The following is a 27,964-nucleotide window of genomic DNA, read 5'->3' on the forward strand; positions in this document are numbered from 1 at the left end:
CAGAGATGGACAGGATGGACAATGACCCCAGACCTCCCTGAGTGACCCCAGACCACCTGAGTGACCCCAGACCCACACAGTGACCATAAACCCACACAGTGACCCCAAATCCCAGTGACCCCCCTTGCTCTGGTCGATGCGGTGACATCGGGCCTGGGCCTGGGGACAGGATGGACAGGATGGACAGTGACCCTAAAACCATCCAGTGACCCTAAATCCATCCCACTGACCACCCAAATCCATCACAGTGACCCCAAATCCCAATGACCCCCCTTGCTCTGGCCGATGCGGTGACACCGGGCCTGGGCCTGGGGACAGGATGGACAATGACCCCAGACCTCCCTGAGTGACCCCAGACCCACACTGTGACCATAAACCCACACAGTGACCCCAAACCCCAGTGCCCCCCTTGCTCTGACCGATGCGGTGACAGCGGGCCTGGGCCTGGGGACAGGATGGACAGGATGGACAATGACCCCAGACCTCCCTGAGTGACCCCAGACCCACCTGAGTGACCCCAGACCCACACAGTGACCATAAACCCACACAGTGACCCCAAATCCCAGTGACCCCCCTTGCTCTGGCCGATGCGGTGACACCGGGCCTGGGCCTGGGGACAGGATGGACAGGATGGACAATGACCCTAAAACCATCCAGTGACCCCACACCCCCCTGGCTGACCCCAGACCCACCTGTAAATCATTCTGGGGATTCCAGTCCGAGTCAAAGATGATGCATTCCTGACCCCAGACCCCAATAACTGACCCCAAACCCCATTCAAACCCCCTGACCCCATTTCCTGACTCACCTGGAGGTCATTCTGGGGGTTCCAATCCGAGTCAGAGATGATGCATTGCTGACCCCAGACCCCATTTAAACCCCCCAGAGTGACCCCAAACCCCTCTGACTGACCCCAAAGTCCATCCCAGTGACCCCAGACCCCCCTGGCTGACCCCAAACCCCTCTGACTGACCCCAGACCCACCTGTAGATCATTTTTGGGGTTCCAATCCGAGTCAAAGATGATGCATTCCTGACCCCACACCCCATTTAAACTCCCCAAACCCCATTTAAACCCCCCAGACCCCATTTAAACCCCTCTGACAGACCCCAGACCCACCTGTAAATCGTTTTGGGGGTTCCAGTCCGAGTCAAAGATGATGCATTCCTGACCCCAGACCCCATTAACTGACCCCAGACCCCATTTAAACCCCCCAGACCCCCCCATTTCTCACCTGTAAATCGTTTTGGGGGTTCCAATCCGAGTCAAAGATGATGCATTGCTGACCCCAGACCCCATTTAAACCCCCCAGACCCCATTTAAACCCCTCTCACTGACCCCAAACCCCTCTCACTGACCCTATATCTCACCTGTAGATCATTTTGAGGATTCCAATCCGAGTCAAAGATGATGCATTGCTGACCCCAGACCCCATTTAAACCCCCCAGACTCACCTGTAAATCATTTTGGGGGTTCCAGTCCGAATCAAAGATGATGCATTCCTGACCCCAGACCCCATTTAAACCCCCCAGACCCCATTTAAACCCCCCAAACTCACCTGTAGATCATTTTGTGGGTTCCAGTCCGAATCAAAGATGATGCATTCCTGCCCCCAGACCCCATTTCCTGACCCCAGACCCCTCTGGCTGACCCCAGACCCCTCTGACTGACCCCAGACCCACCTGTAGATCATTTTGTGGGTTCCAGTCCGAGTCGAAGATGATGCATTCCTGACCCCAGACCCCATTAACTGACCCCAGACCCCATTTAAACCCCCCTGGCTGACCCCAAACCCCTCTGACTGACCCCAAAGTCCATCCCAGTGACCCCAGACCCACCTGCAGGTCATTTTGTGGGTTCCAATCCGAATCGAAGATGATGCATTGCTGACCCCAGACCCCATTAACTGACCCCAGACCCCATTCAAACCCCCCAGACTCACCTGCAGGTCATTTTGTGGGTTCCAATCCGAGTCAAAGATGATGCATTGCTGACCCCAGACCCCATTTCCTGACCCCAGACCCCATTTAAACCCCCCAGACCCCAATAACTGACCCCAGACCCCATTTAAACCCCCCAGACCCCATTTAAACCCCCCATTTCTCACCTGTAAATCATTTTGAGGGTTCCAGTCCGAGTCAAAGATGATGCATTCCTGACCCCAGACCCCATTTAAACCCCCCAGACTCACCTGTAAATCATTTTGGGGGTTCCAATCCGAGTCAAAGATGATGCAGGTGTCGGCGGCCGTCAGGTTGATGCCCAGCCCCCCGGCGCGGGTGCAGAGCAGGAACACGAACCGGTCCGAGTCCGGCCGGCTGAAGCGGTCGATGGCGGCCTGGCGGAGATTGCCCCGCACCCGCCCGTCGATGCGCTCGTAGGGGTACCTGAAAACCCAAAATAAACCAATTTAAACCCAAAATTATAGAGATCTGACCCCAAAATTCACAGATTGCCGCGCACCCGCCCGTCGATGCGCTCGTAGGGGTACCTAAAAACCAAAATATCCCAATTTAAACCCAAAATTATAGAGATCTGACTCCAGAAATCCATGGGTTTAACCCCAAAATTCACAGATTGCCGCGCACCCGCCTGTCGATGCGCTCGTAGGGGTACCTGGAACCCCAAAATAAACCAATTTAACCCAAAATATCCATGAGTTTAATCCTAAAATCCTGAGATTTAACCCCAAAATTCACAGATTGCCGCGGACCCGCCCGTCGATGCGCTCGTACAGGTACCTGGAACCCAAAATAATTCAATTTAAACCCAAAATATCCATGAGTTTAACCCTAAAATTCACAGATTGCCCCGGACCCGCCCGTCGATGCGCTCGTAGGGGTACCTAAAAACCAAAATATCCCAATTTAAACCCAAAATATCCATGGGTTTAACCCCAAAATTACAGAGATCTGACCCTAAAAATCCTTGGGTTTGACCCTAAAATACCCAATAATTTAAGCCCAAAAATCCTGAGATTTAACCCCAAAAATACAGAGATCTGACCCCAAAAATCCACTGATTTAACCCCGAAATATCCATGGGTTTAACCCCAAAAATCCTGAGATTTAACCCCAAAAATCCTTTGGTTTGATCCTAAAATCCTGAGATTTAACCCCAAAAATCCCCAGGTTCCCCCGGACCCGCCCGTCGATGCGCTCGTAGGGGTACCTGAAAACCCCAAAACAGGTGAATTTAACCTCAAAAATCCACTGGTTTAACCTCAAAATATCCAGATATTTAACCCCAAAAATCCAGAGACCTGACCCCAAAAATTCACTGATTTGACCCTAAAAATCCTTGGGTTTGACCCTAAAATACCCAGTGATTTAACCCCAAAAATCCTGGGATTTAACCCCAAAATTACAGAGATCTGACCCCAAAAATCCAGGGGTTTAACCCCAAAATATCCATGGGTTTAACCCCAAAAATCCTGAGGTTTAACCTCAAAAATCCACTGATTTAACCCCAAAAATCCTCTGATTTAACCCCAAAATATCCATGGGTTTAATCACAAAATTCTGGGATTTAACCCCAAAATTCACAGATTGCCCCGCACCCGCCCGTCGATGCGCTCGTAGGGGTACCTGGAAACCCAAAACATCTCCATTTAAACCCAAAAATCCTGAGATTTAACCCCAAAAATCCGCAGGTTCCCGCGGACCCGCCCGTCGATGCGCTCGTAGGGGTACCTGAAACCCCAAAATATTTCAATTTAACCCCAAAAATACAGAGATCTGACCCCAAAATATCCATGGATTTAACCCCAAAAATCCACTGATTCAACCCCAAAATATCCATGGATTTAATCACAAAATCCTGGGATTTAACTCCAAAATTACAGAGATCTGACCCCAAAAATCCAGGGGTTTAATCACAAAAATTCCAGGAGTTAAACCCCAAAAATCCTGAGATTTAACACCGAAAATCCACTGATTTAACCCCAAAATATCCATGGGTTTAACCCTAAAATCCTGAGATTTAACCCCAAAATTCACAGATTGCCGCGGACCCGCCCGTCGATGCGCTCGTAGGGGTACCTGAAAACCCCAAAATATCCCAATTTAAACCCAAAATATCCAGGGGTTTAACCCCAAAATCCGCAGGTTCCCCCGCACCCGCCCGTCGATGCGCTCGTAGGGGTACCTGAAAACCAAAATAAACCAATTTAAACCCAAAATTACAGAGATCTGACCCCAAAATATCCATGGATTTAATCACAAAATTCTGGGATTTAAACCAAAAATCCCCAGGTTCCCCCGCACCCGCCCGTCGATGCGCTCGTAGGGGTACCTGGAAACCCAAAATCCAGGAGTTTAACCCCAAAATATCCATGGGTTTAACCCCAAAATTACAGAGATCTGACCCTAAAAATCCTTGGGTTTGACCCTAAAATACCCAATAATTTAACCCCAAAAGTCCTGAGATTTAACTCCAAAAATCCCGAGATCTGACCCCAGAAATCCACTGATTTAACCCCAAAATATCCATGGATTTAATCACAAAATTCTGGGATTTAACCCCAAAATCTCCAGGTTCCCCCGGACCCGCCCGTCGATGTGCTCATAGGGGTACCTGGAAACCCAAAATCCCAGAGTTTAACCCCAAAATTCCACTGATTTAAACCTAAAATATTCATGGGTTTAACCCCAAAATCCTGAGATTTAACCCCAAAATCCACAGATTGCCCCGGACCCGCCCGTCGATGCACTCGTAGGGGTACCTGGAACCCAAAATCCAGGGTTTAACCCCAAAAATCCAAGAGTATAATCCCAAAAATCCCAGGGTTTGACCCCAGAATTCCACTGGTTTAGCTCCAAAAATCCTGAGATCTGAACCCAAAAATTCCACTGATTTAACCCCAAAATGTCAAAGAGTTTAACCCCAAAATATCTAAGGGTTTAGACCCAAAATCCCACTTTTTTCCCCCAGAATCACCACTTCTGGATGACGTAATCCTCCAGGATGTCCCTGGATTTTCCTCCCATGTTTTTTTCATTTTTTCTCCATTTTTTTTCATTTTACCTCCATTTTTTTCCCATTTTTTTTCATTTTTTTTCATTTTTTCCCCGTTTTTTTCCCAAAACCCCATTTTTTGCCATTTTTTCCCCAGAATCACCATTTCTGTATGAGGTAATCCTCCAGGATGTCCTTGCCTTTTTCTTCCATTTTTTCTCTATTTTTCTCCATTTTTTTGTCATTTTTTTCCCAATTTTCGCACTTTTTAGCTCAAAATCCCATTTTTAAAAATTTTTTTTCCCAAAACTGCTGTTTTTCCCCCCAAATAACCGTTTCTGGATGAGGTAATCCTCCAGGATGTCCCTGGATTTTCCTCCCATTTTTCCCCATTTTAATCCATTTTTTTTTCATTTTTTTTCCAAAATTCCATTTTTTAACATTTTCTTTCCCCAAAACTCCATTTTTTTGCCGTTTTTTCCCCATTTTTCCCCCCAGAATCACCGTTTCTGTATGAGGTAGTCCTCCAGGATATCCTTTGTTTTTCCTCCCATTTTCCTCTATTTTTTTGGGTTTTTTTTCATTTTTCCTCCATTTTTTTGTCATTTTTTTCCCGATTTTTGCACTTTTTTCCCCTAAAACCCCATTTTTTTACAATTTTTTTCCCAAAATCCCATTTTTTCCCCCAGAATCACCGTTTCTGTATGAGGTAATCCTCCAGGATGTCCCTGGATTTCCCTCCCATTTTTCCCCATTTTAGTCCATTTTTTTCCCTATTTTTTTCATTTTTTCCCCATTTTTTTTCATTTTTTTTCCATTTTTTTCCCCAAAACTTCATTTTTTCGCAGTTTTTCCCCCAAAACCCTCATTCTTTCCCCATTTTCCCCCCCAACTGACCATTTCTGTATGAAGTAGTCCTCCAGGATGTCCCTAGCATTTAGTCCCATTTTTCCCCATTTTTGTCCATTTTTTTCTCTATTTTTTTTCATTTTTTTACAATTTTTTCCTATTTTTTTCCCAAAACCCCATTTTTTTACAGTTTTTTTCCCCAAAACTGCCTTTTTTCCCCCCAAATCACCGTTTCTGAATGAGGTAGTCCTCCAGGATGTCCCACTTTTTTTCTTCATTTTTACCTGATTTTCCTCATTTTTCCTCTGGTTTTTTTCACTTTTTTTTCATTTTTTTTCCATTTTTTCCCCCAAAACCCCATTTTTTTACAATTTTTTCCCCAAAACCCCATTTTTTCCCCCCAGAATCACCGTTTCTGTATGAGGTAGTCCTCCAGGATGTCTCTGGATTTCCCTCCCATTTTTCCTCTATTTTTTTTTATTTTTCCCCATTTTTTTCCCTATTTTTTTCATTTTTTTCCCAAAATTCCATTTTTTAACATTTTTTTTCCCAAAACCCCATTTTTTTGCCGTTTTTTTCCCCAGAATCACCGTTTCTGTATGAGGTAGTCCTCCAGGATGTCCAGGCACCGCACCATCTGCGAGAACACCAGCACCTTGTGGCCGCCGGCGCGCAGCCGCGGCAGCAGCTTGTCCAGCAGCACCAGCTTCCCTGCCGAGCGCACCAGGGCCTGCAGGGCCAGGTCTGGGGGCGGGGGGGACGGCAGGGAGTCACGGAGCTCGGCCACGATCTGTTCTTCTGCACCTGGGCAGGTAAAACAGGTGAGACAGGACAGGTGAGTATCGGTGATGTCATCAATAACCATCGCTGATCATCAATATCCATGGATATCCAGCACTGACCACTCACTGACCAGCACCACTGAACCCCCCCAGTGACCCCAGAGAGTCACAGAGCTCGGCCACGATCTGCTCCTCCGCACCTGGGCAGGTAAAACAGGTGAGATAGAACAGGTGAGCATCGCTGAGACCAGCACTGAGCGTCTCTGATCATCAATATCCATCCCTGATCATCAATATCCACTGATATTCAGCACTGACCACTCACTGACCACCCCTGACTGACCCCCCCAGTGACCCCAGGGAGTCACGGAGCTCGGCCACGATCTGCTCCTCTGCACCTGGGCAGGTAAAACAGGACAGGTGAGACAGGTGAGCATCACTGATAGCAGCTCTGAGCATCTCTGATCATCGATATCCATGGATATCCAGCACTGACCACTCACTGACCAGCACTACAGAACCCCCCCAGTGACCCCAGCGAGTCACGGAGCTCGGCCACGATCTGCTCCTCCGCACCTGGATGGACAGGTAACACAGGTGAGCATCGGTGACATCATCAATATCCATCACTGAGCACCACTGATCATCAATATCCAGCACTGACCACTCACTGACCATCACTACAGAACCCCCCCAGTGACCCCAGGGAGTCACGGAGCTCGGCCACGATCTGCTCCTCTGCACCTGGGCAGGTGAGACAGGTGAGATAGGACAGGTGAGCATCGCTGATACCAGTACTGAGCATCCCTGAGCAGCACTGACTGACACTGACCACTCACTGACCACTCACTGACCATCACTACTGAACCCCCCCAGTGACCCCAGGGAGTCACGGAGCTCGGCCACGATCTGCTCCTCTGCACCTGGGCAGGTGGGACAGGACAGGTAACACAGGTGAGCATCGCTGAGACCAGCACTGAGCATCTCTGATCATTGATATCCATTGATATTCAGCACTGACCAGCACTGACCACTCACTGACCAGCACTACTGAACCCCCCCAGTGACCCCAGGGAGTCACGGAGCTCGGCCACGATCTGCTCCTCTGCACCTGGGCAGGTAAAACAGGTGAGACAAGACAGGTGAGCATCGCTTACATCATCACTGACCATCACCGATCATCAATATCCATCGATATCCAGCACTGACCATCACTGACCACTGATAACCAGCACTGACCATCACTACTGAACCCCCCCAGTGACCCCAGCGAGTCACAGAGCTCGGCCACGATCTGCTCCTCCGCACCTGGGCAGGTGAGACAGGTGAGATGGGACAGGTGAGCATCAGTGACATCATCACTGATCATCAATATCCATTGATATCCAGCACTGACCACTCACTGACCATCACTGACCACTGATAACCAGCACTGACCAGCACTACAGAACCCCCCCAGTGACCCCAGCGAGTCACAGAGCTCGGCCACGATCTGCTCCTCTGCACCTGGGCAGGTGAGAGGGGACAGGTGAGACAGGTGAGCATCGGTGACATCATCAATATCCATCCCTGAGCACTGATAACCAGCACTGACCACTCACTGACCACTGATAACCAGCACTGACCACTCACTGACCACTGATAACCAGCACTGACCATCACTGACCAGCACTACAGAACCCCCCCAGTGACCCCAGGGAGTCACGGAGCTCGGCCACGATCTGCTCCTCCGCACCTGGGCAGGTGAGACAGGTGAGACAGGACAGGTGAGCATCAGTGACATCATCACTGACCATCACTGACCACCTGATGACCATCACTGACCATCACTGACCACCTGATGACCATCACTGACCACTCAGTGACCAGCACTGACCGTCGCTGAGCTCTGCAGGTGAGCACTGCGACCCTCCCATGGATCACAGGTGTGCTCAGGTGTGCACCCAAGTGTGTCTGTGTGTATCTGTGAGCGCCCAGGTGTGCTCAGGTGTGTCTGTGTCTATACAGGTGTGTCTGTGAGTGCTCAGGTGTGTTCCCAGGTGTGCCCAGGTGTGCCTGTGTGTATCTGCATGTACCCAGGTGTGTATGTATCTGTACTCAGGTGTGCTCAGGTGTGCTCAGGTGTGTCTCTAGGTGGTTCTATCTGTCTCTAGGTGTATCCAGGTGTACCCAGGTGCGTGTATCTGTACTCAGGTGTGCCCAGGTGTACCCACGTGTGCCCAGGTGTGTCTCTAGGTGTTCCCAGGTGCCCCCAGGTGCGCCCAGGTGCGCTCACTCACCGTTGATGAGGTAGGGGTGGTTGCAGCACTTGCGCAGCTCCATCATGGTGCTGAGCAGGTGTGGGTGTGCCCAGGTGTGCCCAGGTGTGCCCAGGTGCGTCTGTGAGTGCTCAGGTGTGTCTGTGAGTATCTGTATGTACCCAGGTGTGTCTGTATCTGTACTCAGGTGTGCTCAGGTGTGTGTGTGAGTGCCCAGGTGTGCCCAGGTGTGTCTGTGTGTATCTATGAGTGCCCAGGTGTGTGTGTACCTGTCCCCAGGTGTGCCCAGGTGCGCTCACTCACCGTTGATGAGGTAGGGGTGGTTGCAGCACTTGCGCAGCTCCATCATGGTGTTGAGCAGGTGTGGGTGTGCCCAGGTGTGCCCAGGTGTGTCTATACCTGCCCCCAGGTGTGCCCAGGTGTATCTGTATATATCTGTGAGTACCCAGGTGTGTCCCCAGGTGCCCCCAGCTGTGCCCAGGTGTGTCCCCAGGTGTACCTGTATGTACCCAGGTGTGTCTGTATCTATACTCAGGTGTGCTCAGGTGTGTCTGTGAGTGCTCAGGTGTGTCTGTATATACCCACGTGTGTCTGTATCTGTGCGCAGGTGTGCTCAGGTGTGCTCAGGTGTGTGTATCTGTACTGAGGTGTGTCTGTAGGTGTACACAGGTGTGCCCAGGTGCCCCCAGGTGTGTGTGTACCTGCCCCCAGGTGCGCTCACTCACCGTTGATGAGGTAGGGGTGGTTGCAGCACTTGCGCAGCTCCATCATGGTGTTGAGCAGGTGTGGGTGTGCCCAGGTGTGCCCAGGTGTGTCTGTACCTGTGCCCAGGTGCCCCCAGCAGCTCCATCATGGTGTTGAGCAGGTTGGGCACGTTGCCGTGCCCCGCCCCCCTGGCCAGGTAGGCGAAGTTGCGCTCCAGGATGGCGCGGTACAGGTGTGTGTGTGTGTGCTCAGGTGTGTCTGTACCTGTGCTCAGGTGTGTCTGTGAGCACTCAGGTGTGTCTGTATCTGTGCCCAGGTGTGTGTGTGTGTGCCCAGGTGTGTGTGTGTGCACTCAGGTGTGTCTGTGAGTGCTCAGGTGTGTCTGTGAGTGCTCAGGTGTGTCTCCAGGTGTATCTACGTGTCTGTAGGTGTATCCAGGTGGGCTCAGGTGTGTCTGTATGTACTCAGGTGTGTCTGTATCTATACTCAGGTGTGCTCAGGTGTACCCAGGTGTATCTGTGAGTGCTCAGGTGTGTCTGTGAGCGCTCAGGTGCGTCTCCAGGTGTATCTATGTGTCTGTAGGTGAATCCAGGTGTATCCAGGTGTGCCTAAGTGTGCTCAGGTGTGTCTCTAGGTGTACCCAGGTGTATCCAGGTGTGCCCAGGTGCGCCCAGGTGTGTCTGTGAGCGCTCAGGTGTGTTCCTAGGTGTATCCAGGTGTGCTCAGGTGTGTCTGTATGTGTCTCTATGTACCCAGGTGCGTCTGTATCTGTGCTCAGGTGTACCCAGGTGTACCCAGGTGTATCTCTATGTACTCAGGTGTGCCCAGGTGTGTGTGTATCTATACTCAGGTGTGCCCAGGTGTACTCAGGTGTGTGCCCAGGTGTGCCCAGGTGCGCCCAGGTGCGCTCACTCACCGTTGATGAGGTAGGGGTGGTTGCAGCACTTGCGCAGCTCCATCATGGTGTTGAGCAGGTGTGGGTGTGCCCAGGTGTGCCCAGGTGTGTCTGTGTGTATCTGTGAGTGCCCAGGTGTGTCTGTATCTGTACTCAGGTGTGTCTGTGTGTACCTGTATGTATCCAGGTGTGTCTCTATGTACTCAGGTGTGCTCAGGTGTGCCCAGGTGTGTCCCCAGGTGTGCCCAGGTGTCCCCAGGTGCGCTCGCTCACTGTTGATGAGGTAGGGGTGGTTGCAGCACTTGCGCAGCTCCATCATGGTGTTGAGCAGGTGTGGGTGTGCCCAGGTGTGCTCAGGTGTGTCTCTATGTGTCTGTATGTACCCAGGTGTTTCTGTATCTATACTCAGGTGTGCTCAGGTGTGCTCAGGTGTGTCTGTAGGTGCACACAGGTGCCCCCAGGTGTGCCCAGGTGCGCCCAGGTGCGCTCACTCACCGTTGATGAGGTAGGGGTGGTTGCAGCACTTGCGCAGCTCCATCATGGTGTTGAGCAGGTGTGGGTGTGCCCAGGTGTGCCCAGGTGTATCTCTGTGTACTGAGGTGCCCCCAGGTGTGTGTGTACCTGTGCCCAGGTGCGCTCACTCACCGTTGATGAGGTAGGGGTGGTTGCAGCACTTGCGCAGCTCCATCATGGTGTTGAGCAGGTTGGGCACGTTGCCGTGCCCCGCCCCCCTGGCCAGGTAGGCGAAGTTGCGCTCCAGGATGGCGCGGTAGAGCCGTTTCTGCGCGTTGGTCAGCTCCACCTCGATGATCGTCTCCTGTTTCGGGGCCAGGTTCTTCTCCACGTCCTCCTTGAGGCGCCGCAGCATCATCGGCTTCAGCAGCGCCTGCAGCTTCTGCACCTGGGCACGTGGGGGGGGGGGGGACAACACCTGTCACACCTGGGTACACCTGGGAGCACCCTGGGTGCACCTGGGTGTGCCCTGGATACATCCTGAGTGCACCTGGGAGCACCCTGGGTACACCTTGGTGTGCTCTGGATACACCTGGGTACACCTGGGTACACCTGGGTACACCTGGGTGTGCCCTGGATACACCCAGATACACCTGAGTATACCTAGGTACACCTGAATGTGCCCTGAGTACCCCTGGGTGCACCTGGGTACACCTGCATGAACCTAGGTGTACCCTGGGTACACCTGTGCATACCCTGGGTGCATCTGGGTGCACCCTGGATACACCTGGGTGTGCCCTGGATATACCTGGGTACACCTTGGTGTGCCCTGCATACACCTGTGTGCACCAGGGAACACCTGGATGTGCCCTGAGTACACTTCTGTACACGCTGTGTGTACCCATCGCACCTGGGCACACCTGGGCATGCCCTGGGTACACCTGGGTACACCTGGGATACACCTGGGTACACCTGGGCATGCCCTGGGTACACCTGGGTACACCTAGACACACCTGCAAGTACCTAGGTGTGCCCTGGATACACCTGGGAATGCCCTGGGTACACCTAGGTACACCTGGGTGCACCCTGGATGCACCTGGGTGTCTCCAGGTGTGCCCCAGACATTACCAGGTGTACCCCAGGTATATCCCAAGCACATCTCAGTGGTCCCAGGCATGCTCCCAGGTGTGCCCAGGTGCTCCCAGGTATACCCCAGGTGTGCTCAGGTGTTCCCAGATATATCCCAGTGCTGCCAGCTGTATCCCAGCACCCCCAGGTGTTCCCCCAGGTGTTCCCAGGTATACCCCAGTGGTCTCAGGTACATCCCAGTGTTCCCAGCTGTACCCCAGGTGTATCCCAGTGCTCCACATATATCCCAGGTGTGCCCAGGTGTTCCCAGGTACATCCCAGTGCCCCCAGGTGTATCCCAGATGTTCTCAGGTACATCCCAGTGCCCCCAGGTATGCCCAGGTATACCCCAGGTGTACCCCAGCAGCCCCAGGCGTATCCCAGGTGTGCCCAGGTGTTCCCACGTATACGCCAAGTATGTCACAGTGTTCACAGGTGTTCCCAGGTGTACCCCAGGTGTATCCCAGCAGTCCCAGGTGTCCCCCCAGGTGCGCCCAGGTCCCCCCAGGTGTACCCCAGGTACATCCCAGTAGTCCCAGGTATATCCCAGGTGTTCCCAGGTGTGCCCAGATGTCCCCCCAGGTACATCCCAGTAGTCCCAGGTATATCCCAGGTGTTCCCAGGTGCGCCCCAGGTGTATCCCAGCAGTCCCAACTGCCCCCCAGGTGTCCCCAGGTGTGCCCAGGTGTATCCCAGTGTTCCCAGCTGTACCCCAGGTGTATCCCAGGTGCCCCCAGGTGTATCCCAGCACCCCCAGGCGTATCCCAGCAACCCAAGGTGTATCCCAGCAGTCCCAGGTGTCCCCCCAGGTGCGCCCAGGTGCGCCCCTCACCTGCTCCTCGGTCTTGAGGTCTCCGAAGTCCTTGAGGAACTCGGCCTCGGACGGGAACTGCGACGGCTCCAGGAAGTGCAGGAGGCTGAAGAGCTCCTCGACGGTGTTCTGCAAAGGTGTGCCCGTCAGCAGCACCTTGTGCTCCTGCAGGTGAGACACAGGTGAGACAGGTGAGACAGGTGAGACAGGTGAGACAGGTGAGACAGGTGAGACAGGGACAGGTGAGACATGGACAGGTGAGGCTGAAGAGCTCCTCGACCGTGTTCTGCAAAGGTGTGCCCGTCAGCAGCACCTTGTGCTCCTGCAGGTGAGGTACAGACAGGTGAGACAGGTGAGACAGGTGAGATACAGACAGGTGAGATACAGACAGGTGAGACAGGTGAGACAGGTGAGACAGGTGAGACAGGGACAGGTGAGGCTGAAGAGCTCCTCGACCGTGTTCTGCAAAGGTGTGCCCGTCAGCAGCACCTTGTGCTCCTGCAGGTGAGACAGGTGAGACAGGTGAGACAGGTGAGGTACAGACAGGTGAGACAGGGACAGGTGAGGCTGAAGAGCTCCTCGACCGTGTTCTGCAAAGGTGTGCCCGTCAGCAGCACCTTGTGCTCCTGCAGGTGAGACAGGTGAGACAGGTGAGACAGGTGAGACAAGTGAGACAGGTGAGACAGGTGAGATACAGACAGGTGAGACAGGGACAGGTGAGGCTGAAGAGCTCCTCGACCGTGTTCTGCAAAGGTGTGCCCGTCAGCAGCACCTTGTGCTCCTGCAGGTGAGACAGGTGAGACAGGTGAGACAGGTGAGACAGGTGAGACAGGTGAGATACAGACAGGTGAGACAGGTGAGACAGGTGAGACAGGTGAGGCTGAAGAGCTCCTCGACCGTGTTCTGCAAAGGTGTGCCCGTCAGCAGCACCTTGTGCTCCTGCAGGTGGGACAGGTGAGACAGGTGAGACAGGTGAGACATGGACAGGTGAGACAGGTGAGACACAGACAGGTGAGACAGGTGAGACAGGTGAGACAGGTGAGATACAGACAGGTGAGACAGGTGAGACAGGTGAGACAGGTGAGATACAGACAGGTGAGACAGGGACAGGTGAGGCTGAAGAGCTCCTCGACCGTGTTCTGCAAAGGTGTGCCCGTCAGCAGCACCTTGTGCTCCTGCAGGTGAGGTACAGACAGGTGAGACAGGTGAGACAGGTGAGACACAGACAGGTGAGACACGTGAGACAGGGACAGGTGAGGCTGAAGAGCTCCTCGACCGTGTTCTGCAAAGGTGTGCCCGTCAGCAGCACCTTGTGCTCCTGCAGGTGAGGTACAGACAGGTGAGACAGGTGAGACAGGTGAGACAGGTGAGACAGGTGAGATACAGACAGGTGAGACAGGTGAGACAGGTGAGACAGGTGAGGCTGAAGAGCTCCTCGACCGTGTTCTGCAAAGGTGTGCCCGTCAGCAGCACCTTGTGCTCCTGCAGGTGAGACAGGTGAGACAGGTGAGACAGGTGAGACAGGTGAGATACAGACAGGTGAGACAGGTGAGATACAGACAGGTGAGACAGGTGGGACAGGTGAGACAGGTGAGATACAGACAGGTAACACAGGTGAGACAGGGACAGGTGAGACAGGTGAGACAGGCACAGGTGAGGCTGAAGAGCTCCTCAACCAGTGTGTGTGCCCAGGTGTGCTGTACCTGTCCCCAGGTGTGCTGTACCTGCCCCCAGGTGTGTGATACCTGTGCCCAGGTGTGTGATACCTGTCCCCAGGTGTGCTGTACCTGTCCCCAGGTGTGCTGTACCTGTCCCCAGGTGTCCCCAGGTGTGCCCAGGTGTGCCCAGGTGTGCCCCTCACCAGCTCCATGTGTTTCAGGCTGTCCAGCAGTTTGCAGTTCCGGTTTTTCAGCCGGTGTGTGTGCCCAGGTGTGCTGTACCTGTCCCCAGGTGTGCTGTACCTGTCCCCAGGTGTGCCCAGGTGTGCCCAGGTGCGCCCCTCACCAGCTCCATGTGTTTCAGGCTGTCCAGCAGTTTGCAGTTCCGGTTCTTGAGCCGGTGTGTGTGCCCAGGTGTGCTGTACCTGTGCCCAGGTGTGCTGTACCTGTGCCCAGGTGTGCCCAGGTGTGCCCAGGTGTGCTGTCCCTCACCAGCTCCATGTGTTTCAGGCTGTCCAGCAGTTTGCAGTTCCGGTTTTTCAGCCGGTGTGTGTGCCCAGGTGTGCTGTACCTGTCCCCAGGTGTGCTGTACCTGTCCCCAGGTGTGCCCAGGTGTGCCCAGGTGTGCCCAGGTGTGCCCCTCACCAGCTCCATGTGTTTCAGGCTGTCCAGCAGTTTGCAGTTCCGGTTCTTGAGCCGGTGTGTGTGCCCAGGTGTGCTGTACCTGTCCCCAGGTGTGCTGCACCTGTCCCCAGGTGTGCCCAGGTGTGCCCAGGTGTGCTGTACCTGTGCCCAGGTGTGCTGTACCTGTCCCCAGGTGTGCCCAGGTGCGCCCCTCACCAGCTCCATGTGTTTCAGGCTGTCCAGCAGTTTGCAGTTCCGGTTTTTCAGCCGGTGTGTGTGCCCAGGTGTGCTGTACCTGTCCCCAGGTGTGCCCAGGTGTGCCCAGGTGTGCTGTACCTGTCCCCAGGTGTGCCCAGGTGTGCCCAGGTGTGCCCAGGTGCGCCCCTCACCAGCTCCATGTGTTTCAGGCTGTCCAGCAGTTTGCAGTTCCGGTTTTTCAGCCGGTGTGTGTGCCCAGGTGTGCTGTACCTGTCCCCAGGTGTGCTGTACCTGTCCCCAGGTGTGCCCAGGTGTGCCCAGGTGTGCCCAGGTGTGTCCCTCACCAGCTCCATGTGTTTCAGGCTGTCCAGCAGTTTGCAGTTCCGGTTTTTCAGCCGGTGTGTGTGCCCAGGTGTGCTGTACCTGTCCCCAGGTGTGCTGTACCTGTGCCCAGGTGTGCTGTACCTGTCCCCAGGTGTGCCCAGGTGTGCCCAGGTGTGCTGTACCTGTCCCCAGGTGTGCCCAGGTGTGCCCAGGTGTGCCCAGGTGTGCCCCTCACCAGCTCCATGTGTTTCAGGCTGTCCAGCAGTTTGCAGTTCCGGTTTTTCAGCCGGTGTGTGTGCCCAGGTGTGCTGTACCTGTGCCCAGGTGTGCTGTACCTGTCCCCAGGTGTGCCCAGGTGTCCCCAGGTGTGCCCAGGTGTGCCCAGGTGTGTCCCTCACCAGCTCCATGTGTTTCAGGCTGTCCAGCAGTTTGCAGTTCCGGTTCTTGAGCCGGTGCGTGTGCCCAGGTGTGCTGTACCTGTCCCCAGGTGTGCTGTACCTGTCCCCAGGTGTGCCCAGGTGTGCCCAGGTGTGTCCCTCACCAGCTCCATGTGTTTCAGGCTGTCCAGCAGTTTGCAGTTCCGGTTCTTGAGCCGGTGCGTGTGCCCAGGTGTGCTGTACCTGTCCCCAGGTGTGCTGTACCTGTGCCCAGGTGTGCCCAGGTGTGCCCAGGTGTGCCCAGGTGTGTCCCTCACCAGCTCCATGTGTTTCAGGCTGTCCAGCAGTTTGCAGTTCCGGTTCTTGAGCCGGTGTGTGTGCCCAGGTGTGCTGTACCTGTCCCCAGGTGTGCTGTACCTGTGCCCAGGTGTGCTGTACCTGTCCCCAGGTGTGCCCAGGTGTGCCCAGGTGTGCCCAGGTGTGCCCCTCACCAGCTCCATGTGTTTCAGGCTGTCCAGCAGTTTGCAGTTCCGGTTCTTGAGCCGGTGCGCCTCGTCGATGACCACGCAGCGCCACTGGACCTCGCGCAGCTCCGGACAGTCGGACAGGATCATCTCGAAGGTCGTGATCAAAGCGTCGAACTTGTACGCACCTGGGATCAGACGGCCCTGCAGGTAAGGAACAGGTGAGACAGGTGAGGGACAGGTGAAACAGGTGGGACAGGTGAGATATGGACAGGTAACACAGGTGGGAAAGGTGAGAGACAGGTGTGACAGGATCATCTCGAAGGTGGTGATGAGCGCGTCGAACTTGTACGCACCTGGGATTAACTGGCCCTGGGGACAGGTAACAGGTGAGACACAGGTGAGACAAGTGAGACATGGACAGGTGAGACAGGTGAGACATGGACAGGTGAGACAAGTGAGACAGGTGAGATCGGATCACCAGAAATACTGTGTGCACCTGGGATTAACCAGCTGTGCACGTGAGACAGGTGAGACAGGTGAGACAGGTGAGAGAAGTGAGATAGCTGAGGAACAGGTGAGACAGGTGAGACAAGTGAGATAGGTGAGAGAGACAGGTGAGAGGTAACACAGGTGAGACATGTGAGACGTAGACAGGTGAGACAAGTGAGATATGGACAGGTAAGACAGGTGAGACAGGGACAGGTAAGACAGGTGAGACGGTGAGGCAGGTGAGACAGGTAAGAGAGATAAGACAGGTAATACAGATCAGGCTGTGTGTCACTGGGATCAGCCGGCCCTGCAGATGAAACAGGTGAGACAGGTGAGACAGGTGAGGGACAGGTGAGACATAGACAGGTGAGTGTGTGTGCGCCTGGGATCAGCCGGCCCTGCAAGTGAGACAAGTGAGATAGGTGAGACATGGACAGGTGGGACAGATGGGACAGGTGAGACAGGTGAGATGGGATCATCTCAAACACTGTGTGCACCTGTGATCAGCCGGCCCTGCAGGTGAGAAACAGGTGAGACAAGTGAGACAGGGACAGATAAGACAGGTGAGACAGGTGAGAGACAGGTAACACAGGTGAGACAAGTGAGTTTGTGTGTGCCTGGGATTAGCCGGTCCTGCAGGTGAGACAGGTAAGATATCATCTCACACTGTGAGTGTGTGTGCACCTGGGATCAGCTGGCCCTGGGGGGACAGGTAACACAGGTGACACAGGTGAGATGGAATAATCTCAAACACTGTGTGCACCTGGGATCAATCAGCCCTGCAGGTAACAGGCAAAACAGGTGAGGCACAAGTGAGACAGGTAAGACAAATGAGGGACAGGTGAGACACGTGAGAAACGTGAGGGACAGGTGTGAGGTGAGTCTGTGTGCACCTGGGATCAGCTGGCCCTGCAGATGAGACAGGTGTGTGTGTACAGGTGTGTAACCCCTTATAACCCATACAGGTGTGTACAGGTGAGCTCACCTTGCTGTCCTTGCAGTACACAATGGTGTCCAGGTGTGTACAGGTGTGTGTGTACAGATGCGTATGTACAGGTGTACACAGATGTATAACCCACACAGGTGTGTACAGGTGTGCACAGGTGAGCTCACCTTGCTGTCCTTGCAGTACATCTCGTACTGCTGGATCATCTGCCTCGAGGCCAGGTGCTCAGGTGTGTATGTACAGGTGTATAACCCATTCTAACCCACACAGGTGTGCACAGGTGAGCTCACCTTGCTGTCCTTGCAGTACATCTCGTACTGCTGGATCATCTGTCTCAATGCCAGGTGCTCAGGTGTGCTCAGGTGTGCTCAGGTGTGTACAGGTGTGCTCAGGTGTGTGTGTACAGGTGTATAACCCATTCTAACGCACACAGGTGTGCACAGGTGAGCTCACCTTGCTGTCCTTGCAGTACATCTCGTACTGCTGGATCATCTGCCGGGACGCCAGGCTGCCGTGGTACACGATGGTGTTCAGGTGTGCTCAGGTGTGCACAGGTGTGTCTGTACAGGTGTATAACCCACTCTAACCCATACAGGTGTATCACAGGTGTGCACAGGTGAGCTCACCTTGCTGTCCTTGCAGTACATCTCGTACTGCTGGATCATCTGTCTCGAGGCCAGGTGTTCAGGTGTGCACAGGTGTGCTCAGGTGTGTGTGTACAGATGTATAACCTATCCAGGTGTATCACAGGTGTGCACAGGTGTGCACAGGTGAGCTCACCTTGCTGTCCTTGCAGTACATCACGTATTGCTGGATCATCTGCCTCGAGGCCAGGTGTTCAGGTGTGCTCAGGTGTGTATGTACAGGTGTGTAACCCATTCTAACCCACACAGGTGCGCACAGGTGAGCTCACCTTGCTGTCCTTGCAGTACATCTCGTACTGCTGGATCATTTGTCTCGAGGCCAGGTGTTCAGGTGTGCTCAGGTGTGTATATACAGGTGTGTACAGGTGTGTAACCCATACAGGTGTATCACAGGTGTGCACAGGTGTGCACAGGTGAGCTCACCTTGCTGTCCTTGCAGTACATCTCGTACTGCTGGATCATCTGCCGCGACGCCAGGCTCCCGTGGTACACGATGGTGTTCAGGTGCGTCCAGGTGCCGAACTCGCGCTCCCAGTTGGCGATGGTGCTCAGCGGCGCGATCACCAGGTAAGGGCCGCGCACACCTGCGCCGTGCACCTCCTGCAGGAACGCGATCGACTGGATCGTCTTGCCCAGCCCCATCTCGTCCGCCAGGATGCAGTTCTGCCTGAGGGACAGGTGAGCGCAGGTGAGGCACGCCTGGGGCAGGTGAGGCACACCTGGGACAGGTGAGGCACACCTGGGGCAGGTCAGGCACACCTGAGACAGGTAATGCACACCTGGGACAGGTAATGCACACCTGGGACAGGTCAGGCACACCCGGGACAGGTAATGCACACCTGTTAAAGGTAACGTGCACGTGCAACAGGTAATGCACACCTGGACACAGGTAATGCACACCTAAGGCAAGGAACACACACCTGGGACAGATAATGCACACCTGGGACAGGTAATGCACACCTGAGCCAAGTAATGCACACCTGAGGCAGATAATGTGCACCTAAAACAGGTAACACATACCTGGGACAGGTAACGCACACCTGAGATGGGTAATGCACACCTGGGACAGGTAATGCACACCTGAGACAGGTAATGCACACCTGGGGCAGATAATGCACACCTGGGAGAGATAATGCACACCTACAGCAAGTAATGCACACCTGAGGCAGGTAATGCACAACTGGGGCAGGTGAGGCACACCTGAGACAGGTAATGCACACCTGGGGCAGGTAACTCACACCTGGGACAGGTGAAGCACACCTGGGATAGGGAACGCACACCTGGGACAAGTAATGCACACCTGGGATAGATAATGCACACCTGGGGCAGGTAATGCACACCTGAGACAGGTAAGGCGCACCTGAGACAGGTAATGCACACCTGGCACAAGTAATGCACACCTGCGGCAGGTAATGGACACCTGGGATAGATAATGCACACTTGGGACAGGTAATGCACACCTGGGGCAGGTAATGCACACCTGGAACAGGTAACACACATCTACCTCCCCAGCTGCTCTCACCTGTGCCCAGGTGTGCTCACCTGTCATACCAATTACTCTCACCCATTCCCAGGTGTCCTTACCTGTCCCAGGTGTCCTTACCTGTCCCAGGTGTGCTCTCACCTGTGCCCAGGTGTGCTGACCCATTACACCAATTACTCTCACCTGTGCTCAACTGTTTACCTGTCCCAGGTGTGTTTACCTGTCCCAGGTGTGTTGATCTCTGTACAGGTGTGTGTTACCTGTCCCAGGTGTGTGTTACCTGTCCCCAGGTGTGTTACCTGTGCCCAGGTGAGCTCACCTGTTGTACCAGTTGAAGAGCAGCCAGTTCACCCCCTCCAGTTGATATTCCCTCACCTGGCTGTGTTTACCTGTCCCAGGTGTGTTTATCCCTGTACAGGTGTGTGTTTATCCCTGTACAGGTGTGTGACCTGTGCCCAGGTGAGCTCACCTGTTGTACCAGTTGAACAGCAGCCAGTTCACCCCCTCCAGTTGATATTCCCTCAGCTGGTTGTGGTTACCTGTCCCAGGTGTGTTTATCTCTGTACAGGTGTGTGTTACCTGTCCCCAGGTGTGTTACCTGTGCCCAGGTGAGCTCACCTGTTGTACCAGTTGAAGAGCAGCCACTTCACCCCCTCCAGTTGATATTCCCTCACCTGGTTGTGTTTACCTGTCCCAGGTGTGTTTATCTCTGTACAGGTGTGTATTACCTGTACAGGTGTGTGTTACCTGTGCCCAGGTGAGCTCACCTGTTGTACCAGTTGAAGAGCAGCCAGTTCACCCCCTCCAGTTGATATTCCCTCACCTGGCTGTGTTTACCTGTCCCAGGTGTGTTTGTCTCTGTACAGGTGTGTGTTACCTGTTCTCAGGTGTGCCCAGGTGAGCTCACCTGTTGTACCAGTTGAAGAGCAGCCAGTTCACCCCCTCCAGTTGATATTCCCTCAGCTGGCTGTGTTTACCTGTCCCAGGTGTGTTTATCTCTGTACAGGTGTGTGTTACCTGTACAGGTGTGTGTTACCTGTGCCCAGGTGAGCTCACCTGTTGTACCAGTTGAAGAGCAGCCAGTTCACCCCCTCCAGTTGATATTCCCTCAGCTGATTGTGGTTCTTGTACTCGTGGGACGCCTCCAGCTTCTTCCAGGCGCCGGCCTGGGGGCGTGGCTGCGGACAGGTGAGACAGGTGAGACAGGTGAGCACAAAAATGATAAAAAACGAAATTAAAATGTCACTGAAATGATCAGAAATGACCCAAAATGACCCAAACTCATCAGGAATGTTCGATGGTGACCCCAAAGGGAGCTCAGGTGAGGCCAGGTGAGCTCACCTGTGCTGGGGTCACACCTGGCAGGGGGTGGGGCTCATCTGCCAGTCTCACCTGTGAGTGTCTCACCTGTATCTCACCTATGAGTGTTTTATCTGTCTCACCTGCCAATGTGTCTCACCTGTGTCTCACCTGTGTCTCACCTGTCTGTGAATCTCTCACCTGTCTCACCTGTCCGTGAGCATCTGTGTCTTACCTGTCTCACCTGTATAAGCCTCACCTGTCTGCAAATGTCTCACCTGTGTCTCACTTGTCTCTGAGAGCCTCACCTGTTTCACCTGTGAGTCTCTTACCTGTCTCACCTGTCTCACCTAAGAAAGCCTCACCTGTCTGACCTGAGTCTCCCACCTGTCTCACCTGTCTGAAACTCTCACCTGCGTCCCACCTGTCTCACCTGTCTGTGAGTGCCTCACCTGTCTCACCTGTGAGTCTCTCACCTGTCTCACCTGTCTGCCCTGACAAAGCCTCACCTGTCTGACCTATCTGTGTCTCACCTGAGTCTCACCTGTCTGAAAGTCTCACCTGTCTCACCTGTGTCCCATCTGTTTCACCTGTATGAGAGCCTCACCTGTCTGACCTGTGGGTCTCTCACCTGTCTGAAGGCCTCACCTGTCTGACCTGTGTCTCACCTGCCTGAGCTGTGTCTCACCTGTCTGTGGGTCTCTCACCTGTGTCTCATCTGTCTGAAACCCTCACCTGTGGGTCTCTCACCTGTCTCACCTGTCAGCCAGCCTCACCTGTCTCACCTGTGTCTCACCTGTCTATGAGTCTCTCACCTGTCCCACCTGTCTGAAAGCCTCACCTGTGGGTCTCTCACCTGTCTCACCTGTGTCCCACCTGTGTCTCACCTGCCTGTGGGTCTTTCACCTGTCTGAGAGCCCCACCTGTCTCAGCTGTCTGCCAGCCTCACCTGTCTGAGCTGTGTGAAAGTCTCACCTGTCTGTGAGTTTCTCACCTGTCTCACCTGTGTCTCACCTGTCTGCCAACCTCACCTGTGACTCTCTCACCTGTGTCACTTGTCTGTGGGTCTCTCACCTGTCTGTGGGTCTCTGACCTGTCTGACCTGTGGGTCTCTCACCTGTCTCACCTGTGAGTTTCTCACCAGTCTCACCTGTCTGAAAGCCTCACGTGTGGGTCCCTCACCTGTGTGAAAATCTCACCTGTTTCTCACCTGTCTCACCTATGTCTCACCTGTCTGCCAGCCTCACCTGTGACTCTCTCACCTGTGTCACCTGTCTGTGGGTCTCTCACCTGTCTGAAGGCCTCACCTGCCTCACCTGTGTGTCTCTCCCCTGTCTCACCTGTGAGTTTCTCACCGGTCCCACCTGTCTGAAAGCCTCACCTGTGGGTCTGTCACCTGTGGGCCTCTCACCTGTGTGAAAATCTCACCTGTCTGTGAGTTTCTCACCTGTCTCACTTGTGTCTCACCTGTCTGAGAGCCCCACCTGTGGCTCTCTCACCTGTCCCACCTGTCTGTGGGTCTCTCACCTGTCTCACCTGTCTGTGAGTCTCTCACCTGTCTCACCTGTCTGTGGGTCTCTCACCTGTGTCTTAGCTGAGAACCTCACCTGTCTCACCTGTGTGAGAGCCTCACCTGTCTGTGAGTTTCCCACCGGTTTCACCTGTGGGTCTCTCACCTGTCTGTGGGTCTCTGACCTGTCTGACCTGTGTGAGAACCTCACCTGTCTTAGCTGTGTCTCACCTGTGTCTCACCTGTCTGAAAGCCTCACCTGTGGGTCTCTCACCTGTCCCACCTGTGTCTCAACCTCATCTGTCAGTTTCTCACCTGTCCCACCTGAGAGCTTCACCTGTGAATTTCTCACCTGTCCAAAGGCCTCACCTGTCTGTGTTCCACCTGTCTCACCTGTGTGACAGCCTCACCTGTCTGTGTCTCACCTGTGTCTCACCTGTCTGAAAGCCTCACCTGTCTGACCTGTGTGTCTCTCACCTGTCTCACCTGCGAGTTTCTCACCGGTCCCACCTGTCTGAAAGCCTCACCTGTGGGTCTCTCACCTGTGTGAAAACCTCACCTGTCTGTGAATTTCTCACCTGTCTCACCTGTGTCTCACCTGTCTGTGGGTCTCTCACCTGTCTGTGAGTCTCTCACCTGTCCCATCTGTCTGAAAGCCTCACCTGTGGGTCTGTCACCTGTGGGCCTCTCACCTGTGTGAAAATCTCACCTGTGAGTTTCTGACCTGTCTCACTTGTGTCTCACCTGTCTGAGAGCCCCACCTGTGGGTCTCTCACCTGTCCCACCTGTCTGTGAGTCTCTCACCTGTCTCACCTGTGAATTTCTCACCTGTCTCACCTGTCTGTGAGTGTCTCACCTGTGTCTCACCTGTGTGCACACCTCACCTGTCTCTTGAGCTCGGGGTGCCGCGCCTGGATCCGTTTGAACTCGGCGATCTTGGCCTCGTCCACGTCCTCCTGCAGCTCCCAGGTGCTGTCCTCGTACGGGAGGGAGCACCACTTCACCAGGTAATACACCACGGGCTGGGGGAGGGGCAGCACACCTGTCAGCACACCTGGGACACACCTGGGACACACCTGGGACACGCCCTGACCACGCCCTCCTGCAGCTCCCAGGTGCTGTCCTCGTAGGGCAGCGAGCACCACTTCACCAGGTAATACACCACGGGCTGGGGGAGGGGGGGTCACACCTGTCAGCACACCTGGGGAACACCTGGGACACGCCCTGACCACGCCCTCCTGCAGCTCCCAGGTGCTGTCCTCGTACGGGAGGGAGCACCACTTCACCAGGTAATACACCACGGGCTGGGGAGGGGCAGCACACCTGGTGAACACCTGGGACACACCTGGGACACGCCCTGCACACCTGGGGCCACGCCCTCCTGCAGCTCCCAGGTGCTGTCCTCGTACGGGAGCGAGCACCACTTCACCAGGTAATACACCACGGGCTGGGGGAGGGGCAGCACACCTGTCAGCACACCTGAGACACACCTGGGCACACCTGGGGACACGCCCTGACCACGCCCTGCACACCTGGGACACGCCCTGACCACGCCCTCCTGCAGCTCCCAGGTGCTGTCCTCGTACGGGAGCGAGCACCACTTCACCAGGTAATACACCACGGGCTGGGGGAGGGGCAGCACACCTGTCAGAGTGACCCTGCACACCTGGGAACACCTGGGACACGCCCTGACCACCTGGGACACGCCCTGGCCACGCCCTCCTGCAGCTCCCAGGTGCTGTCCTCGTAGGGCAGCGAGCACCACTTCACCAGGTAATACACCACGGGCTGGGGGAGGGGCAGCACACCTGTCAGCACACCTGGGGACACCTGGGACACACCTGGGGACACCTGGGACACGCCCTGACCACGTCCTCCTGCAGCTCCCAGGTGCTGTCCTCGTAGGGCAGCGAGCACCACTTCACCAGGTAATACACCACGGGCTGGGGGAGGGGCAGCACACCTGTCAGCACACCTGAGACACACCTGGGACACACCTGGGACACACCCTGACCACGCCCTCCTGCAGCTCCCAGGTGCTGTCCTCGTAGGGCAGGGAGCACCACTTCACCAGGTAATACACCACGGGCTGGGGGAGGGGCAGCACACCTGTCAGCACACCTGGGAACACCTGGGAACACGCCCTGACCACACCCTGAACACCTGGGTACACCTGGGACACGCCCTGACCACGTCCTCCTGCAGCTCCCAGGTGCTGTCCTCGTACGGGAGCGAGCACCACTTCACCAGGTAATACACCACGGGCTGGGGGGGGGGGTTACACCTGTCAGCACACCTGGGGACACCTGGGGACACACCTGGGACACGCCCTGACCACGCCCTCCTGCAGCTCCCAGGTGCTGTCCTCGTACGGGAGCGAGCACCACTTCACCAGGTAATACACCACGGGCTGGGGGGGGGGGTTACACCTGTCAGCACACCTGGGGACACCTGGGGACACGCCCTGAACACCTGGGCACACCTGGGGCCACACCCTGAATACCTGGGCACACCAGGGGACATGCCCTGCACACCTGGGCACACCTGGGGCCACGCCCTGAACACCTGGGCACACCTGGGCACACCTGGGGCCACGCCCTGACCATGCCCTGAACACCTGAGACACGCCCTGACCACGCCCTGCACACCTGGGGACACCTGGAACACCTGGGCACACGCCCTGAACACCTGGGGACACGCCCTGACCACACTCTGAACACCTGGTGAACACCTGGGGACACCTGAGGCCACCTAGGGCCACACCCTGAACACCTGGGCACACCTGGTGAACACCTGGGGACACGCCCTGAACACCTGAGGACATCTGGGGACACGCCCTGACCACGCCCTGCACACCTGAGAACCTGAGGACACACCTTGACCACACCCTGAACACCTGGGGACACCTGGTGAACTCCTGGGGCCACGCCCTGCACACCTGGAGCCACGCCCTGACCACGCCCTGAGCACCTGGGGCACACCTGGAGACACCCTGAACACCTGTAAACACCTGGGGACACCTGGTGAACTCCTGGGGCCACGCCCTGAGCACCTGGGGCACACCTGGAGAACACCTGGGCACACCTGGGGACACACCCTGCACACCTGGGCCCACGCCCTGACCACGCTCTGAACACCTGGTGAACACCTGGGAACACCTGAGGCCACCTAGGGCCACACCCTGAACACCTGGGGACACCTGGGGACACCTGGGGACACACCCTGACCACGCCCTGAACACCTGGGGACACGCCCTGGTCCCCAATTTTGTGGTTTTTTTCTCTCAATAAAAATCACAGATTTTGGGTTTTTCACCTCAATAAAAATCCCCAATTTCATTTCCACCCCAAAATCCCAAATTTTGGCATTTCCCCCCAATAAAAATCCCAAATTTTGTTTTTTCTCCCTAATAAAAATTCCTAATTTCATTTTTCCCCCCAAACCCCAAAATTTGGTTTTCCCACCCCAATAAAATCCCCAGTTTTGGGTTTTCCCCCAAACCCCAAATTCTGATTTTTCACCCCAATAAAAATCTCAAATTTTGGGTTTTTCACCTCAATAAAAATCCCCAATTTTATTTCTCCACCCAAACCCCAAATTTTGGTCTTTCCCCCAAATTTTGTTTTTCCACCCCAACAAAAATCCCCAATTTTATTTTTTTCCCCCAATTAAAACCCCAAATTTTGTTTTTTATCCCCCAAAATTCAGCTTTTTCCCCCCAAATTTTGTTTTTCTACCCCAATAAAAACCCCAAAATTCAATTTTTTCCCCCCAAATTCTGGTTTTTCCACCCAAAAAAAAATCCCAAATTCAATTTTTCCCCCCAAATTTTGTTTTTTATCCTCCAAAATTCACTTTTTTCCCCAAATTTCAATTTTTCCCCCACAATAAAATCCCCACATTTTGTTTTTTTACCCCAATAAAAACCCCAAATTTTGTTTTTTTACCCCAATAAAATCCCCAAATTTTGTTTTTCCACCCCAATAAAAATCCCCAAATTTTCGGTTTTCCCCCCAAATTTTGGTTTTTCCCCCCAAAAAAAATCCCAAATTTTGGTTTTCCCCCTAATAAAATCCCCAAAACTCAATTTTTTCCCCCCAAATTTTGGTTTTTCCACCCCAATAAAAACCCCAAATTTTGTTTTTTTCCCCCAAAATCCATTTTTCTCCCCAAAATTCAGATTTTTTTCCCCACCTCCCCGTTGTCCTTGTCCACGCTGTGCGACTCGTCCAGGATCCGATCGACCTCCACGTAGTCGGGGTTGAACGGCTCCTCATCCTGCCAAAACACCCAAAATTGGCTTTTTTTTACCCAAAAAACCCAAAATTCACCTTTTTTCTACCCAAAATCCCTCTCCCAAAAAATTCCAATTTTTCCCCCAGAAAATTCCAATTTTTCCCCCAAAAATTCCAAATTTTTCCCCCAAAAAAATCCAATTTTTATCTCCCTAAAATCTCATTTTTCTCCCCAAAATGCCCAAATTTTACTTGCCAAAAATCCCAAATATTCCCCCCAAAAATTCCAAATTTTCTCCCAAAAAACCCCATTTTTTAACCCCCTAAAATCTCATTTTTTCCCCCTAAAATCCCATTTTTTCTGCCCTGTAACCTCTTTTTTTTCTCCCCAAAATTCCCAAATTTTACTTCCCAAAAACGCCCAATTTTACCCCCAAAAATCTCAAATTTTCTCCCCCAAAAATCACATTTTTTTCTCCCCTAAAATCTCATTTTTTCCCACTAAACAATATCAAATTTTACTCCTCAAAAATCTCCAATTTTCCCCCCAAAAATCGCAAATTTTCCTCCCAAAATCCCCAATTTTACCCTAAAAAATATCCCAAATTTTCCCTGAAAAAATCCCAAATTTTTCCCCCCTAAAAATCCCATTTCTCCCCCATAAAATCCAATTTTTTTCCCCTAAAATCTCATTTTTTCTCCCCTAAAAATATTATTTTTCTCCCCAAAATCCCCAAATTTTCCTTCCCAAAAATCCCAAATTTTCCCCCTAAAAAATCTCCAAATTTTCTCCCAAAAATTCCCATTTTACACCCCAAAATCCCCCAATTTGACCCCCAAAAATCCAATTTTTTCCCCCCTAAAATCCAATTT

The 27,964-nt window shown here is 53.8% G+C and overlaps 1 protein-coding gene across 1 annotated transcript in view; it reads right to left on the reverse strand.

Moving 5' to 3' along the window:
- CHD8 (chromodomain helicase DNA binding protein 8) overlaps positions 1–27,964 on the reverse strand; it is a gene marked incomplete at its 3' end in the record, with an annotated part of 85,815 nt that overhangs the window by 29,145 nt on the left and 28,706 nt on the right. The window contains exons 9-17 of the mRNA XM_033084351.1: positions 27,051–27,134; positions 23,741–23,878; positions 21,104–21,225; positions 18,988–19,231; positions 16,510–16,686; positions 12,859–13,002; positions 11,091–11,346; positions 6,396–6,609; positions 2,192–2,387 (exon numbers count right to left, since the gene is read on the reverse strand). Of these exons, the coding sequence (XP_032940242.1) occupies positions 2,192–2,387; positions 6,396–6,609; positions 11,091–11,346; positions 12,859–13,002; positions 16,510–16,686; positions 18,988–19,231; positions 21,104–21,225; positions 23,741–23,878; positions 27,051–27,134 (1,575 nt within the window). The remainder of the gene's footprint in view (positions 1–2,191; positions 2,388–6,395; positions 6,610–11,090; positions 11,347–12,858; positions 13,003–16,509; positions 16,687–18,987; positions 19,232–21,103; positions 21,226–23,740; positions 23,879–27,050; positions 27,135–27,964) is intronic.

This window comes from Catharus ustulatus, chromosome 38 (assembly GCF_009819885.2).
Source record: "Catharus ustulatus isolate bCatUst1 chromosome 38, bCatUst1.pri.v2, whole genome shotgun sequence".
NCBI lineage: Eukaryota > Metazoa > Chordata > Aves > Passeriformes > Turdidae > Catharus > Catharus ustulatus.